General features: G+C 38.0%; 1 protein-coding gene across 1 annotated transcript in view; it reads left to right on the top strand.

The window, feature by feature from the left end:
* brinp2 (bone morphogenetic protein/retinoic acid inducible neural-specific 2) overlaps nucleotides 1–19,500 on the top strand; it is a 342,576-nt gene that overhangs the window by 190,400 nt on the left and 132,676 nt on the right. Inside the window, exons 3-4 of the mRNA XM_033650943.2 lie at nucleotides 11,345–11,535; nucleotides 15,794–15,975. Coding sequence (XP_033506834.1) covers nucleotides 11,345–11,535; nucleotides 15,794–15,975 — 373 coding nt within the window. The remainder of the gene's footprint in view (nucleotides 1–11,344; nucleotides 11,536–15,793; nucleotides 15,976–19,500) is intronic.

The raw sequence follows: 19,500 nt of genomic DNA, 5'->3' as shown, positions 1-19,500 counted from the left end.
TCTTGCTCATCTACTCAGATGTAATACTTAGAGGTTATGGAGCAACATATGCTGCCATCCACACTACATCTCTTCAGGGACGTCCCTGCTTTTTCCAGCAAGACAACGCCAAGCTACATTCTGCATGTGTTACAACAGCGTGGCTTCGTAGTAAAAGAGTGCGGGTACTAGACTGGCATGCCTGCAGTCCACACCTGTCTCCCATTGAAAATATATAAGTCATTATGAAGCAAAAAAAAATTAGCAAGGAAGACTGCAGACTGTTGGGCATCTGATGTCGTATATTGAGCAAGAATGGAAAAGAATTTCACTTTCAAAACTTCAACAATAATGTCCTCAGTTCTCAAACACTTACTGAGTGTTGTTATAAGGTATAATCCAGGGGTAAACATCCCCCTGTACCAATTTTTTTGGAACATGTTGCAGGCATCAAATTCAGAATGACTATGTATTTACAAAGAAACAACAATAAAATTTTTAAAAGGTTTATTTGTTTGAACATTAAATATATTGTCTGTATACTACTCAATATAATATAGGTTGAAAAGGATTTGCAATCATTGCATTCTGTTTTTATTTACATTTTACACATTGCCCCAGCTTTTTTTTTATAGGGTTTGTAATAATAATTATAATAATAACAATACACAATGTATACAGTACTTTTCAAATCAAAGTTACAAAGTGCTTTAAGTGGTTGAAACAGGAACACAAACATTTCAGGACTGCAGTGAAATAAAATCAGACAGTAACAACAATACAAACTGAAAAAGAAATAAAATTCTCATAAGAAGCATAAAAAAATAAAAAGCAATAACATTATACAGATCAGACATGTTGAGAATAAAATGATTTACAGGCATTATTAAAAAACTTAAATAAGTATTGAGAAGTGATTTGAATGTTGTCACTGATTCTGCAGGTCACAGGACCCCATTTTATGGCCTGCAACTCAACACAAGCAACAACAGGGATGTGTGCACGTGGGTACTGACTGAATAAATTTATATTTATATTCATTAATAATATATGAATATTTTGAATATAAGAAAACACTGATGAATCAAACAAAAGGTCATTTGCTGCCACATACGAACAATTTAAGATCACATCTGTGCATATGAATGTGTCATAAATGAGGCCTAATATTACATAGATTCAAGTAAGTATGTTAATGTAAATATGTACAGTGGACTGTAAAGATGGTAACAACTATTTTGTGCTCACATATAGAGTAAAACATTTTCACACACACACACACACACACACACACACACACGCACATTGTGGTAGGAGCCCTTTTAGAGGATTCCCTCTGCTCACAGCTGCAATGATGTGAAGTGTTTGCTAAATACATTCACCCTGAGAGCCGTTCTTTACTCTCTCTGAATTTGACAGCTCATACCATCCAGGTGTTATTTTCCAACATTCTGCAAGAATGTAAAACCAAGTGAAATTTCTGCATAGGCAGAGTTTTCGCTTTTGTTTTCTATTCCCTTGTTTTAAAAACAAAAGAAAAAAACATTCCCTCTGCTTCAGCGAAACCAAGCGCCGGAGCTGCAGGTGCAATCAGCGCAGTGCTAAAACCTTTTAATTAACACCATCTATCATCATTAGCCAAACAGTCAGCCAGCAGTCTCGCTGTTAACTCTTCGAGAGCAAAGCCAGGAGAAAAGTAAATGATGCACTGCTCTTCTTTGCTCTTCGGCCCGTCGCCGTCAGCTCTCCTTCCCCGTGCTCAGTCACTGTAGAGCGGCTCAGAAAACACATCAGTCTAAATCAGCTCCACTTAATCAGTGTGCAACTACTGGCCGCCATCCTGTGACTCGCTGGACTAAATACTAAGCTAAAACTAATGCCCGCTGATGCATGTGATAGCTGCAGACTAATTGTTATAGTTTGTTGCATTCAAATGAGATTGACCTTTTGTTTGGGATATTTGTCATATAACTGCTGCTGGAATTAGAATGGCTATATTTGTTCTAACCATTGTAGCTTCAATGACTTTGGTCATTTTGTTATACTTCAAGTTGTAAAACCTTATAAATGTCATTTCAGAATGTGTTTATTTGATCTGATTCTCATGCTGCTTGCGTGGTGTTTTGCATAGACCAAAAGCACTGCACACATCAGGCAGTGCTACGGACCTGCTGAGTAATTCTGGGAGAGAAGTAGGATGGACAGTGTAGGATGAGATGTTGAGTCAGTAAAATGATAAATATTTATGCTTTTGTAATCACTTGAGTCTCCAAACAACAGATGAAGTAGGTGGTGAAGATGATGGTGTTGGTGCTGTTATTTGCACTTGACAGTAAGTAACCACAGCAGTCAAGGTAGAGTGATACTGTGCAGTTTCATAAGCCACTTATACAGTACCATGGTCATGGTCATTTTTAACATGGAGCCTATTTTCCTATGTTTTTTTGTCCAAGTGACTAATGGGAACAACATTTCTTAAAATCGGTTCAGTTTTGAGAAAGACCACTGCAGCCGACAGCTGCGAAACAGGCTGCAATGTAGTAAGTCGGGGCATGTGTGTACCATCAATTTACGTCCACTAAAAGTGCTTGTTTTTGCCACTGACAGACTCAGATTATTGTTTTAAGTGTCAGTAACAATATTATGGAAAGGATCCCTATAGAGACAAAGAATAAGGTGCTTTTACATTTCAAATTCATTTCAATTCAAATTAGGGTAATTTCATTATTGTGAAACACACTTCATTCAAAGTCGACAAAGCCAAAGTAGAACTCATGAAACCCTTTTGGCTTGTCTATCCACTATTTTAAGAATCACTAACTCTGGTTTGGCTGATTAACCCTTAATTCACCTAGTACGATGTGAAAATATGCTAACTCAACACACGCTGAAATGACTGTTTATGTAAATAGTGTCTAGTGGGTTTGGTGATAAAAATTTTGGGGCTGTTTCTGTGGGGATCCTTCCCATAATGCTGTTGGAGAGTAACAATCCGAGTCTGTGAGTGGCAAAAACGAGCTCTTTCGTAGGATGTCTGATGTAGAGAATCCTGTACTCTTCAACAGTCTTCATTTCAATGGATTATATATTAAACTCAATGAGCCACAGTTGAATTTACTTGAATATATATATGTATATTACAACACAAATCAGATATGAGAAGCTTGTGACACAGCACATGTACAGACAGATATTGCACAGGCACTGATCCAACCTTATACAGTACACTGTACATGTCATACAGCTGAGTCTAACATAGAAGTCTAAACATCTACAAGGTCTCAATCTTGCAGTATCTCACCTAGAGCTGGTGAAGGACCCTAAGGTCTTTGAAAATATCTAAACTACTACCATGGATAAATTCACACATCCTCATACAGCTTCTACAACTTCAACTTTATTGCACAGTCTTGGATTGTGGGCAACATTTTACTTTATGTAATACTTGTATAATAAAGTATGTGACGTATAAAGATTAATTGATTCAATCAGTGCCTTTCTACTATGGGGCAAAAGATTATTTCTGTTAGAACGGTTCTTGTCAGCCTTTGATTAATCTCTTACTTACTGCTGCTACATTTGGTAGAAGCAGTGCCCCAGAAACAGGCGAAACCAGTAGCTTTCCTACTGGTTTTAAAGTGGCACGGCACTGATTTGACATATCAAGATCAGCTTACTTGTACTACTGTGAAAACAGTTCAATATTGTGTTCTTGTCCTTGGCAGAAGCTGTCTGTTTTCCAGCTTCATTTAAAGAAGTCACTAATTAACAACAACAAAAGCCAAGGGGACGTCTCTATGAAAACATTAAATGAGTAAATTAATCATTGTTTATTCAAGTCATCATTTAACATGACTAGAGTATTTGGATTGGTTGATATAGTACTTTGCCTATATAATTACTACATTAAGATTGTGTTATCTCTGAATGTGTCATCTCATAAATTCTATAATAATTTTCCATAGAAAGTCTGCACAAAGACAATGGCAAAATATACTTGTAGGCATCGGGCATACGGACACAACAGCGCTTTATCCTGTTAAAACAATACTCCCAACTTGGATTCATTTTTATGAAAAACCCTTTTGATTCTTTTGATCTGAGGACCCTAATGGACTAAAGGAATATGAATAACTAACAGGGTAATCAAGGACTGCACACATAATTTGAGGTAGCCAAACAACCCTGTTTTATACATCCAAAAAAATTCTATAAAATAATGAACTGCTTGGCAACCAGACCAGGCTTCTTATTGAGACAGGCATTTATTTGTCAAAATGTGTAGCCACAGTGGGCTAGTAGAGGGGACTGGGTGTTTAATTGGGATTAGGCTTTTAATTGAAATTTTATGGTATTTCCCATAGCTGACTGTGACTGTATAACATATTCCAGTCAACAGCAGTACTGGGTATGGGAGAAAGAGATTGGTGGGAGATTTCTGAGATTTGAAAAAACAACTTGACTGATTTGTATGGAGGGTCTAACAGGATAAACTGTTGAGTTGCATTATGGGAAGTGTAGGATACTGAGTTTTTGGCCTTTATTGTTCTCGGTGTCACTACTAAGCCTTACTACTTCATGTAAGTGCAATACTATATGGCTGGATTAACCCTTTAATATCAAATGAGGATTATTAGGTTGCCATAACTTTCTTTTAAACTTAATGCCATTCAACATGACAACATTTTCTCACTGACATGGTCTCAGAGAAAAATGAAAAGCATACATTTCAGAAAGGTATTTCTTGCAGAGTCATTTCATTAGAATCCAATATCATAAATAGATTATATAATCATTGTACTGTTATTGTTTTCTATGTGGATGGGGGCAGATGGATTTACAGTAGCAGCATGAACAGAGAGCACGAAGCTGTGCTGCGCTTAGGCGGTGAAAAGTGAGAGAAGATAGCGTTATCTGCCTGGATAGCATAAGCTTCTTGGATTGACTGTAATAAAAGGGTGTACTGAACAGGCAGGTAGAAGAAAAGTGCATTAAACTGTAGATGAAAAACAGCACAGTTATTACTCATATGGCAGGAGTGGGTGTTTAGAAGTTATTCATGAGACAATGATTGCAGTCTTCTCCCCTGCCTTCGACATGAGTGAGTCATATAAAAGCAGCCCTGATAAAGAGCATCTATAAAGAACAAGGAAGAGGATGTTTGTAATGGAGTGTATTACTGTATGATTATTTTATTAGAAATATTTTTTTCTAAGTCATTTGTTTATTTATGTTGACACTGTCAGTCATCAGTGTTAAACACACGTTATGTTACAGCAGCTCACCTTTTCGTTTTGTTATTATTTTATGAACACATTACATTAACATTGGACAGATAGACAGTTCTGTTTGGAATATGGTGATGCATAATAATGTACAGTACAACTCAGTATGACTTTTGATCACAAGACAAAAGAGACAGAACATTTGCATTTTAAAAGAAAGCACATTGTTTAAGTGACTGTAATTATGTCAAAAACTGTACTCCATTCACCAAACGTCCCTGCACTTACCATGTTATTTTCATCATTTGTACAGAAATGATTGCTTTTGTTATGAGCAGGAAATGGTAATTTTTTTCTTAGCAAAGGAAATTTTGATAATAATAATAATAATAATAATAATAATGATAATGCTTGAATAATATTTACTTCTCATTCCTAAATCACACCTGGGGGGTGGGATGGGGGGTGTTGTGCTGGTGCTAGGATATTATTTCAGGCAGATGTGAGAAATACGATCCAGGAAGTGCAGTTTGAGAAACAGATCCATGAGTGTGAAGGCTTATCACACAGCAAAATACTGCACAGCAGTTTATAATGCTCTGAGGCAGGGTTTTATCACAAAGTTATCACAAAGTCAATCATTTTATCGTCCGTCACAGTGATGACCAGGTAAACAGTAGAATTAAGCCATTCATGTTACAAAGTAATCTAGGAATGTGCACTTGCACACACAGAAGTGTGTGTGTGTGTGTGTGTGTGTGTGTGTGATACTTTTTATTGTTCTGTTTTTGTAAGACAAAATGAAACATGGGTCAGTAGCAAGATTTTTTACAAAGGAAAATAAAAGACATGAAATGCTCATACTACGCCTAAAGGGAAAAAAATAGTTTTAAGTTTTGACATACAAATCATTTGTATGTCAAAATGGGCAGTTAAATGAATGTTAAGATCAATATGAAATAAATAAAAACAACAAACAGCAGTAGTGATAACATTCATTCATCCAATTCAGTTGTATTTATGTAACCCAATATCACAAATCACAATTTGCCTCAGAGGGCTTTACGACATACGACACCCTCACAAACTCCTCAAAACTCTTTAACAGGGAAAAAGTATAAATAACCTCAGGAAGAGCAACTGAGGAGGGATCCCTCCTCCAGGATGGGTTGACAAGCAATAGATGTTGTGTGTGTATTTATGATGGTGGGATGTTGTCATTTTCTAATAATTCTGCCAAAGGATTCCATATTTTGCTGAATTGTTTTGCAGTAGTAATTATGTATTTCGATCAGTGATCATCCTTTCCAAAAATGTCCACTTTCAATTTGTTCAGACATCTGTAAGGTAGTCACATTCAAATTAATACATGCAGGCATGAACATACAACAAGGGCAAAACAATTATAATTTTATAAAAACAAACAAAAAAAAAAACCCTAAATGCTGTTAGTGGACCTCAGTCTCATGAACTACTAGCGGCCCACATCACATCACCCTAAATCTGGGTCTCTGTTCATTTTAAAATTGTTTTTAAGATTTTATTGATTACTTTTAAAGCTTGTAATTTTTTTTTACAAACTTGACATGTTTGCCAGTCACTTGTGATCCATTCAGAATGACCTACTTTTGGACCACGACCCACCAGTTGGGAGCCACTGGCCTAAAGCTACATAGCAGAAATGTTGACACTATATGAGCCAGTGTGCAGCCTCAGATCCTCGGCTGGGGCCCTTCTGGCTGTTCAAAAGTCTAGGCTTAAATCTAAAGGTGACCGTCCTTTTGCCATCAGGGCCCCTCGGCTTTGGAACGACCTGCCTAAGGAGATAAGGCTCACAGAATCAGTGACTTCTTTTAAATCACTTCCACTAAAACCCATCTTTAGAGACCTGCTTTTGGGTGATGTTTCTGGTCTTTTTACTTGTATTTATTTATATTAACATTTTGCATTTTTGTCCTCTTGTTTTACCTTTATCCTCACTCTGCCTTGTCTCACTTGTGCATGGTAGGACTGTTTGGCTCTCTGTTGTTATATTGCCCTCTGAGTATCTTGTTTCTGCTTTTGCTTTACTTATTTAACCACTTTGTAAACTCTGTTTTCAAAGGTACTGTAAGTTATTATTATTAGTATTATTACAACTAGACTGCTAGACTTTCATGGCCTGTGTGTATTTAAATTTTATTTTTATTTTACAGCTTTTCAGATTTCAGAAGACACAGAAACTGTATGATCATCCAATGATATATAATCCAGCAGAACATAAAACGTTTTATAGCATTTCCACCTAAACCATTACAACATTAAAATACTGCTTATGTGTTAGTGCCTTATATGCTGTTATAACAATAACAGTCCAATAAGGTAATTAATGAGAATTATGCTATTTTCCTCAAGACGAGGCCCACTTTAGCCATTAATACTGTAAGTATAGTTTGCTGTTAATATATATACTGTATATATATATATATATATATACACATAATATATATTTTATGTTTTTTCCCAGTAAAATGTTGAATGCAGGACTTACAGTTACAGAATGTATTAACATAGTGGTATTACCACTTTGAAATCGTAGTACTCTTTTCAGCACTGGTCCTGGTCAACACTCTTTTTTTCCCTTGCTGATAAAAAAATTAAGTTGATATGCACAGTATGCAAGATTACATGAATAAACTAATGGCCACATGCTGTAGAAGAGAAAACAGCGTTGAGAAAGCAAAGTTTGCTCCAGCTCCTCTTGTGTCGTCAATCTAATTATCTTTTTACACATTTTGCTTGCAGCTCCAAACCCTGCCCTCAGACTCACTTTCCCTCAGTTGCCCTGCTGTCATGAAAAAACAATGCGGCCAGAGTTAATGATAGCTTGTACAAATTGCACTGTGACTGTGGCCAGGCTACAGACATTAATTGGTGCATTATGTGAGAATGAACCTCCTAATGAAGCACTAGTTTGACCATATGCTCCCGGGGCCATTCCTTCTGAGGAAAGCTTTGTCATGGTTTGTGCTAAATGGTTACAAATCTGAGCTTCCCTTTGAAGACGAATATGCAACACAGCAACTACAAACTAATTACAGCCTATTGCTGTCTTTACAGTGGTGCCATCTGTATGACCCTATGTATATCTATTGTGTATTATTAAGGGACTTGGCCCATTGCATGCATCCTGGTGTTGTCGTAATGCTGTCAACAGCATAATTACAGTATCGTGTTGTCGGTAATAGTAAACTATTGACCGCGGAAGGCCCTGTAAGAGCAGCCAGTGAGAAACTGAGACAATGATACAGTATATGCACCTCCCCGTGTGTATGTTCCTGCGTGTGAGGAAGTACTCATGGGAAAACACTGCTGGTGTTTTGTTCAGAGAGAACGCATACATAATGTGCTAATATTCAACGCCTCTTGTTTTGCCAGTAAATTTATGCAGATGAGGTGGATCTGTACTTTTCTGCCGGTATTTGCATAATCTTCACATACCTTGGGGTTCCGCTGTGGCAGGAGTGGAGTGATGAAATGATTATCAGCTACTTGAAATGGATGAATTTTCCATCTCTCTTTTTGTCACTGTGTTCTGTTGACCAGCTGAATTAAAATTAGGTCTACTGCACATGAGACATTGACTACTAGAACATGTTTACACCCAGTGTCAGCTGGGATAGGCTCCAGCCCCCCGCGACCCCTAACAGGATAAGCAGTTACGAAAAATGAATGAATGAATAAGATTATTTAATAACAATTATGGCAGCATTTTAAAGTGTTGTACTTTTCCCTTTCCAAGTCTTGTAGCCCTTTCTCTCTCTAATTCTGTGTTTATTCAAATACCATGTGTGTGTGTTCGTTATGGTTAACCCCCTTCAACATTGGGGTTGGACCAATATATAGCTTTTTGGTGAAAACCATGAGTTTATCAGTTTTGTTCACCAATAGATGTGATGCATTTTTCTTTTGTTTTTGCATACTATATTGAGCAGTTGATCAACATTGTGTTGCCTGTCTCATACCCGAGGCAGCATAACAAGCTGTAAACATAACACTGACATATTTGACGTGTGTTGGCAACCAGCCTATTTACACATCGTGCACATATTGCGCAGCAAACATAGAGCAACATTATGATTTCTTCCACTTGTCTTTGATTGCTATTTTAATCTCCACCACCCATTCCTGAGAAAAATATTCGTCATTTTAGCACTAAGTGCCCCTTTATGTTAGTTAACTATTTGCCAACTTTGTCTTTCTGTCGTTTGGTATAGGCCGTATGTAGTGTAGAGTGCATTTGCAAGAGCTTTTACTGCTGAAAATGGCTTTCTGCTGCTACTTGAAACAGTTGATGAGACCTGTAATAACTGGATCAAAATAATACAGTTGCAGGCTGAGAACCAAAACGAGCTGAAAGACATTAAAATGCTCTGTAGAGCTGAGGGGAAATGCAGTGGGTGGTAATTCTTTCTGGGTTTGCTGGTACAAGCGACACCTTCACAAAATGCATAGTAATACACCATTTTTATATATATAAAAATGTGGCTACGTGCAGTTTTTAAAAGCTTTTAGCTTGAATTTAGTCTAATGCGGCATTTTGATTATCATGTTTGATAGCACTGAGTAATTTATTCATCAGTTCATTCATTCATTATCCCAAACCACTCATCTGATTCAGGGTCATGGGGGTTTGGAACCTATCCTAGCTGACATTGAGCGAGAGGTGGGCTACACCCTGGACAGGAGCTGACTCATTTAAAAGGTCCTAAATATTAGTAGCAGGCATATCACCGGCATAAGGAAGGAATCAAATCTAAACTTGAGTGCTTATGTAAGTCCCACTGGCAACAGCTAACCATCAATTAATCATTACTGCATTAGTTTTTTCAAAGGCATTGAAATAAATGTGAACAAACAAGCCCGCCCCTGAGAACACTAACAGCCTCTACAGGCCTTTACATTCCATTTATATCTGAGCAACTGGGCCAGATTTGGTGGGAAAAAGGATTGGATTGTTTTCCAGTGCAAAAGGGGAGGAGGGCGCTGTATTTACAGCACAAACGGAGCCAAGGCTTTGACTCTTTATTGTAAAAGCAGAAAGAGGCAACACTGATGCCATTTAGTTTGAGCCACTTCATAAGCTGGATATCTCGTTAGTTAGCTGGTAGTCCATGTATTCCATCTAGACAAGTCATTTATGTGTTAATGTGTAGTTGTTAGCTACCTAGCTAAACTGCTTAATTGTAAAAGTTATTCTTCTAATCTTTATAAACAGATATCTGCATAATGAATGCAGAGTCTATAGGCAATGGGACAAGATTTTGGTATCCAAGGTGTTCTTCCGTTCTTTTTGTAGTCTAATTGTAGCCCAAGTAGTATTCACTATGTTTGGCTTTAGTTGCTGTGTGGAGAACAATAGAGGCAGAACACATTGACTGAAATGCAATTCTGAAACTCATCGGCTAACATCTGATGACAATTTAGCTTTTCATTGGCTTTTTTCTTATTTATCTGCATTCATATGCAAATATCTGTTTATAGAGATTAGCCAAAATGCTGTCTGGATCTGTCTCAAGTTGCTAATCAAATTGTGAACAATAACCAGTGCACAAAAGAGGAAGTCTTGGCCCGCATATCCACTGGCTACACCAGAACCCCCAAAAGTATTGGCTGCTCCCTGATGGGTAGCTGATGGGTTCCGACATTGTTCTTTTCCAGATGTTTCTGGAAGTTACCTCATAGGCTCCAGGTGCATTACCAACCCCCGCTGGGCTTGAGTTGGGTCAACCCAAATTTGCATGTAAAACCAAGACAGATTGCGGCAAACAGAGATGCATATGTGTGGCTAAGAGGGAACAAAAGTGTATTTAATTGTTTCTGGATGGGAAACGAATGAATGGCCAGATTAATTTTATTACAAAAATCAACTGGGTATATGGGAAATATGGTCATACATTCGTGACAATTTGAATCACTATCACCTGGATTGTAATGCAGGCTATATGTAGCACCTATACCTCATTTCCATACCATCTTACTGAACAACCTTTTCAGTCTCCTGTGAGTGTGAATGTGTCTGTATGCGATGTTAAGCTCTCCCTCTTAAATGAGATTTGAACTAAGTGTGTATTCACCTTTTAATGTATTCATAATTTCAGGGAGTTCAGTCACTGGAAGGTGAACAGCCTGGCAACAGAGAAGAGAGATTTCCTCAAAGCTCCATTGCCCTTAGCGCCAGAGTTCCTTCGCAACCTGCGGTTACTGGGGCGACGGCCAACCCTGCAGCAAATCAACGAAAACCTCATCAAGAAGTACGGGACCCACTTCCTAGTCTCCGCTACCCTGGGAGGTAAGGAAGGACTGCAGGTGACACACTCGCCTTTATTCTCAGGTTAGGAGATGTGAGGATACACCAAAAATAGAGGAGCAACTCATTTTCGGTCTCAGAGGAGTTATATCCTATGTTAGTAGAGGATCTATGTACCTGCTGTTTTTTAATGAAAAAAGTCAGGCAATAGTGACAGTACAACACCTTGCACCTGCAGCATTCAGCCAAGGTTGTTTTCCTCAGTAATTTTCCACTCATCCTTCCCTCTGATGAACATTGCATGCAGCTACAAGAGCCTTACAAAGCAGAAGAGGGATTAAATTGACCCGTTTCTCAGCGTATGTCTGTTTTTATTGGATTTCTTTTTACCCTCGATAGCCGAGGAGAGAAGTAACTCACAAAGCAGAATCGCCAGCGGTATCGATCGCACGCCTCACAAAACAGGGCTGAGACCTGTGTTACGTTCAAAGTGACGACCTCATGATATTGATACACTGCTGATCCTGGTCTCCTCGTAGCAGCCCAGATATATGAGTATATTTTTTACAGTTGGCTGTTTTTTATAAAGGGACTTGAGGAAAATTCATAGTGAGTATAAACATCTTAGCGTCTAAGCATTCATTGCATCATAGATTTACAAGACCAGGGTACTTCAGGCAATCCCTATAATAAACAGTGAATATATAAGATCATAGGGGATACTTACTCACATATAAGAGATATCATTTGAAGCCTGTGTTTCCCATACATCTTCTAAACCAGGGCCACATTGGCTACAGCCCTTTACCACACTGACTACATACAGTAGAAGACCTGCGCTCACACATTCTCCCAACAATCTCTGTGATATTTTAGTGACATGTTAGGTTTGCCTCCCCAGCCACCAAACTTTAGTGCCACTTATCGCTGGATGTATGCACTGGAGCATCAGCGTGGGAGACAGAGCAGAGATGAATGCAGTGGCAGACTGATAGTTAGACTCTATATGTAATTAACAGCCTCAACTAAATGGGCTGAGCCAGTCTGCATACTGATTAGACTGTGTCTGAGCAAATGCACACATCCCCAATCTCATTTTTCTTTCTCTTTTGTTCTCCTGTTTCCATCGCAATCTTGCCTGTTTTTTATAGCTGTCTCACCCGCCATGGTTACATTGAGCTGTGAAGTTTATTTTGCTGGTTTGAAGTGAATAAATTGACTTGAGGACTGGAAAAAAAATCCTGTTGGTAATTTTGGGAAGCAATGAAACATGCTTAGTAATAATAACTAATATTTAGAATAATTATTTTTGTCATTGGTCATTTTGTCATCATTTAGCTAGTTTTACTTCTCTCAGCTTTTTTTTTTTTTTTTTTTTTTTTTGTTGAGGCAGTGCTCTCAAGTCGCTTCCTCTTTCTTTTATTCACTAGACTGCTCCCTGTAACACAGACAATCTATACTAAGCAGTGAGTTCAGATTCTGGACACATGGATTTCAAGGCTTTGCAATTTTGAAAATAGATGAATTAACATGGGTCATTGAAAGTGGTTGAATGTATATATTATTTGCAAGGCTAGAAATTGATTTTAAAATTAAAAAAAAAAAAAAATTTTACTTAAAGTTAGTAAATAGGCTACGTTCCACTGTCTGCATGTCTCCTGCAGTGTTGTCATTAGTTGGCTTTCCATTCGTTTGTAACGCAAATTTTGACCAAATACTCAGAAAATTGGCAAAAGAAAATGCAAATTTACGACAGTTATTTAAATGCTCGGAGTTGATTCATTGAGATAAGCAGTAGGTGGCGCTGCAGAAGAGGAAGTCAAACCTCAAACGAAGAATCATAGCAGATGTATCATAGCAGACAATGGAAATAGGAAGGTTTGAACATTTAATATTAAAGCTATGTGCTCTTGGAAGAGTTCTTGTAACAGCCCTGTGTGTATAGAGTGTTAAAAGCCATCCAGGGACAAAAGAAGAGAGCTTGCAGTGGCCTGTGCAATGACGATAGGTCATGACTGTAGGCATTCATCATAACTTATTCACTAAATCTGTTTCAATTGCATGTAGTTGAATTTACCTTTTAACGAATCACAAACTTTTCTACCTTCCTCAAGCAAAACTAAACATTTTTCTATTAATTTTTAGCATTTTCACTCAGGTTTTTATTTGAATGCACAAATTCAAACAATGCCATGTCAGGTCCTTAAAGTGGAGGAAACTGCAAGTCCTTGAAAAGTCAGTGAATATGATGCTTAAGCAGGTGTGGGAGCCTTACTTAAAGTCTTGGTTTCTCTTGTCTCGCAATGATATAACATTCATCAATAATGGTGTGCTTTGCCTGATAAGCAAGATACTTTGAGGGTGGCAATTTGCAAACGTATAGTACTTGGTGTATAGGTGCAGTCAATAAAAAGACTTAACAACATCAAATAACCTCCTCCACCCCTGCTTTTTTAGGTCCAGCTAACTACCTGTTAGCTAACTGATATAGTTATATATGAATATTTTCTCCAGACTAAGGTGAGGTTGTGGCAATGTCAAAGCTCGTTTACTATTACCGATGCCTCACATTCTGTATACTTAATTCCTGTCTACATTGACAAAGAGCTAACATAGACTCACTGTTTTTCGGACATCAGGATATTCCAGACACTTGACCATTTGACTTCTATTCATAAAATAAATACAAAAACGAATACGAATAACACAAATCATATATTTCTGTGTCATCATTTTTTCTCCTTTTTTATCTTTTAACCATCCAAGAAGCATCTACTTCGTTCATTCGGGAGAAATCAGGGTGAGTTTCCAATGTGTGCCTGCAGCTGCACCAATATGGCAAAGGGCAGAACTCTTTGGGGAGGGGAGAGTCTTTGCCGGCAAAATACTATTTTCAGGGTGATTTTATTCTTGATGAAGCTCAATAAATATAAAGATAAAATCTTAAATGGTCAAACAGTGTTTGAGGTCTTACCTTTTTGAACATTGGTGTACCCTAAATTATGAACTTAACGATACTCTGTCAGACATGACAGATCGCTGTCAAAAAATGGAGAGTAACCAGCTTAAGTCTTTTTAAAAAACAATTATACTCTGTTCAATGATATTTGATAAGAAAAATATAATATTTTTACACCATAAAAAGTAACAGTAACAGCACCTGTTCAGAATATGGCGATTGTTCACTGTAGTCCAGACATCATGTCTTTGGGTAGTTTTTCATGGTCTTCTCCAGAGACAAGGTGAGCAATAAAGCTTGTGTGTGCATGTATTAAGGCAGCAAAACGAACATATCGCAGAAAGTATCCGAAATAACGCGAGTCTACATCAGCAGGACAATGCACAATGAGAGCACTACTGGATGTTTGGAAAACATTACAGAATGTGACACTTTTGTGAGCTGACATTTGCTATATTTAATTAGCATTAATGTAGAAAAAGCTTCTGCTAGTTTCTCTAAAATAAAATAAAAATAAAATAAAAAGAATTATATATATATATACATATATATGCTATATCAAACAGCTACTTTAAAATGCTAGCTTCTTGCCAGACTTTTCAGTGTAATTTTCAATGTAATTTCAAATGCTGCTGAGAAACTAGACCAAGTGATGAGTTCATGTTGGATAATTCAGCGGGTTGGCGTTTGGAGTATTTCCAGTAAATACTCCAGAGCCAGCTTTGGCTTTTAGAAAGTTCTAAATGTTAATAGCTATTTGGGTAGCCTAATGGAGGAGTGACTGACATTGATCAGCAATGCTTGGAAACGCAGGCATTATCGCCTTTAAAATCAGTATCTTTGTTTTCATTACTTGATATCACAAGGAAGATGATAAAAATGGCCACAGCCCTCTTCTAAATTATCCTTGTTATCCTCAAACATGTTATAAACACCATCAGAGGACACAGAAACATGCAACCTACTGTAGCATGGCTTTGTTAATGCTTCTGTAATTGTCTGATGAAAGTGAGTGACACAAAAGCAAATGATACATTATCTGCATCACAGCAGACAAACCACAAAACCACAGTGAGACAGTTTAGGCCTGCCAAAGAAATGTCAAATTGAGAAGCAGAATATCACTTCAGTTCTTTCCAAGAAAAAATATCTGCCTGCTGTTCTGGCATGGTGAACTGTTACAATGGAAGTGACCCTTTTTATTAATTTCCCCTTGAGCACTTTAAAGAGACGATTCAATATTTCATTCAAGAATATTTTAACAAAGATATATTTTTTCAATAAGGTAATGTAGGTGACATAAAAACTAACTGAATTTATTGATTGATTATTGACTTGCAGGAGAGGAGTCTTTGACCATTTTCCTGGACAAGCAGAAGCTGAATAAGAAGTCAGAGGGTAACAGCAACAGCTCAGTGGTGTCTCTGGAGCTGCTCCATCAGCTGGCCGCTTCCTACTTCACAGATCGAGAGAGCACCCTAAGGCGACTGCACCACCTCCAGATTGCCACCTCTGCTATCAAGGTACTGTACCCATGTGTCCAGCGAGTGATTAAGCCTATTTGCAGCACATATCCATACATGTGTTCTTGACTTTCTAGCAGTGCTGGAGAATGTCTACTTCAACATATAGCACCTGTGCAAATACACTGTTTATTTGCTTTATGTAGACTTTTGTTTGCAGTTCCCCGGGTCTACAAACAACCACCCATCAAGGTAGACACGCAAACATTAACGCTCCTATAAAACTGTCCCTTTTGGATATATGACTCGGCGCTGCACCTTTAACAAATAGCCCTGCTTGCTCTCAATGTATGCACACAAACAATCTTTTTTAAAGATTATTTTCAAGGTGCATCGTTGCTCAAAGACTGGGGGAGAGACGAGAGAGCGCTCGCGAGGACATTTTTTAAAAATGGCAGCCTGGATTAAAAGCACAGTGTATGCACTGCAGCCCACAGAGGCACTAAAGCAAGGCAAATGTCAAGTTTCTTTAAAGTCCCAATGGGAAAAGTGTATTTATGCATACTGTTCTCTACTGTATGCCATCTGGACTGGGTTACAGGTCCCGTGTGTGCTCTCCTGTAGGTGTGTGTGTACTTGTATCACATGAGGGTAAAAACAACCAGTAATTATCATCTGTAAAGAGCTGTTTGATTCTGGCACGAAGTGGTTCTGACTCTAGAATTTGAAGTGGTTTAACACCTTTTTTTTAGCACGTGAGTCAGTTTATTGGTTCATTTATTTCTCTGCGCACTCAACACTCGACTTGCCTTGACATGGCCAATCGTCATTTACCCAAAATCTACCACCAGGCTTCAGCTCTTTTCATCATTAATTGCAAAGAGGAACAGTTTTGTTGAGAAACCACTCAAAGAACACAGAAAAATAAATCCTATTATTTCCTGTGCCTGGTTTCACCTTGTTAAAATCCTTCTTTTTTTCCCCCCTCCTGACGACTGGAAGCAAAGCATAACCAAGCAAAACATTTTTCACATCGGAACAGATCTGTTGGCTCTCATGCAATGACAGCAGGTGTGTGGGTGGGTGGACTGTGCCTTCATGCTTCAACTTAAATAGCAAATATGATTGAAATGAGTAATTGCTAGGTGCCAACTTTGTGTGTACCTTGAATAAGATGGCTCATTTCCAAGTACCATTGCTGAAAACACTGCATGCGGCACAGTGTGCAGAGGTGAGATTGACCATTTTTGTTGCCAAGAGTCACTTTAAAAAGGGACACTGAAGCACTTGATTGCTTGAAAATGTATTTTCCCATAAAAGCCTAGAATGATTCTACATGAGAAACAGAGAGCACAAAGGCTACTTGGACTCAGTGCGTATTGCTTTTACCTGGAGAGAAAAGTTTGATTAATGTAAGAACATGAAATTGAAATTTAATGACTGAAAATAAAAAATAAAAGGTTTGGAGCACATTTTCATAACATGGTAGCTATAGGGTATGTGAGAGAAAACAGTGTTTAGACAAACTTAACTGCAGTGCTGTACGCAGTCCATAAAGAAAAATAGAGTTTTTATATTTATTGACAAGCTTTATCTCACTGAACCACTATTTTGATATGTAGGCAAAAGTGGCAAACAAGAATTTCCTTGCTTACTGAAGTAGGAATGCTGCATCTCATAACAGCCACAGCATAAGGCCACAGAAACACATTATCTGCTAAGCCTGAATTAATTACGATGTGAAATCTTACTCAGTTTGATCAATTTGTGTCTGTGGGGAGAAGCTAATGAGTGACTGTTGCACTGAAACAATCCCTTATCATTTGCAAAGAAGGCGACGATTGTAAATAAGTAAATTGCAACCATTAAGATCTGTTTTCCGCATCAGTGAGTCTGTTTTCAATCCATCCAGTGATATTTTGTGAGATACACTTTGTACTAATTCAGCTGCACACTGCTGCTCATGCCTATTTAACAGCATGCCCTCAGTCAGTTTCTCACAATTTGTCAGATACTGTAGTTTGGTCTGAGTAATGAAGAACTATGTATGATGTTGATGGGATTTAAGTAGAATTCAAAAGTTGCAAAACATGCAGTATGGCAAGTGACATTTAACACAGTGGAAAATTTGGATATCTTTAAAGTAAATGCTTATGATGTTATAATAATAAATGTAGTTAAGTTAGAAATAAACCATTACAAATAGGGCAACTGCCCCAGGGCAACAAAAGTCCCAGGTTTACTGAATGTAAAATGGTTGTAAATAATTCTAATAGTAAAGCTCCAATAGGTAAAGGAGCTGTATGCAACATTCCAGCCTGTTCCCACTCCCAGTGCATCAAATACCGCTTAAAGGGATAGTGCACCCAAAAATGAAAATTCACCCATTATCTACTCACCCATATGCCGATGGAGGCTCAGGTGAAGTTTTAGAGTCCTCACAACACTTGAGGAGATCCAAGGGGAGAGGAGGTAGCAACAAAATTCCACCTAATGGAGGCTTATGACGCCCCAGATTCAAACGTCCAAAAACACATAATTGAAACCACAAAATATCTCCATACTGCTCGTCCATAGTGATCCAAGTGTCCTGAAGCCCCGACATATAAAGTTGTTTGGAAAAACGTCATGTGAACGCGGTGTACAGAGAGGCAGTTAGAGCTACAGGCTACAGTGAGGCTAAAAAGAGTTCCTGATGTCTCATAAAGCACCTTTAAGGTGGATCCAGCATTATTACGCACTTACTTTTACTCTGTCCTCATATATTCTATCCACACACTTGTTGTGTCATGATTTGTGCGTCTTCAGTGTCCATGTTTAACTTCAACACCCTGACAAATGCTTTCAGGCCAAACACACTGATGTCAGCCATGTAAAATTAAAACCTTTTTATATTACTCAGGACTCAGAGCACCTTAGATCTGTCCTTCTTGTTTACAACTGTACTCCAGGGTGTGGCAGTACAGTGTGACATCGAAGTTAAGGAGGATATGGTAACCGTGACACACACTTCTTTCTACACCTAAGCACACTCATCAGTGATGCTAAGAGTGAGAAACTGCTGGAGGCTGGATTAGGCCTACCACCCGATCAAAGCCCCAGACCCCCCGTGGCCCCAGTTTGTCTGTGTGGCAATTACTTTGTGGTAATTTGATTAATTACAATTTTGTTTGCCAATATGCACCACTAGTTTTCTTTTCCTGCAAGGCTTTGCCCTTGTCAAAAGTTAATAAGTTAAATTTAAAGATTAATGGGCAATACACTGAACAAGTTTTGAAAGTAAAATATCTCAGCCTTCTGTTAGATTCCCACTGACAGTTAGAGAAACATGTTACAGTGGTTGCAAAAACAAACTTTCAGAGTCCTTAGAGACAATTTATCATTTCATGCAACAAATGCGTAGTTTGATGCAATCAATTATTGTTTCACACAAGTATTTTGAAGCCCTGAGAGTGAGACGAGGCTGAAATGTGCAACCTAAGGACTTAAACTGGATCATAATTAGGATCATTTAAAACTGAAGTAAACTTTTTCAAAGTTTTTTTGCAGTATTATTGTATTTCTTATGGGCTGTGTGTTTTGGGT

This window comes from Epinephelus lanceolatus, chromosome 12 (assembly GCF_041903045.1).
Source record: "Epinephelus lanceolatus isolate andai-2023 chromosome 12, ASM4190304v1, whole genome shotgun sequence".
NCBI classification, from domain to species: domain Eukaryota; kingdom Metazoa; phylum Chordata; class Actinopteri; order Perciformes; family Serranidae; genus Epinephelus; species Epinephelus lanceolatus.
The sequence above is the reverse complement of the archived record's forward strand: the minus strand, read 5'-3'. Positions and strand labels throughout refer to the sequence as shown.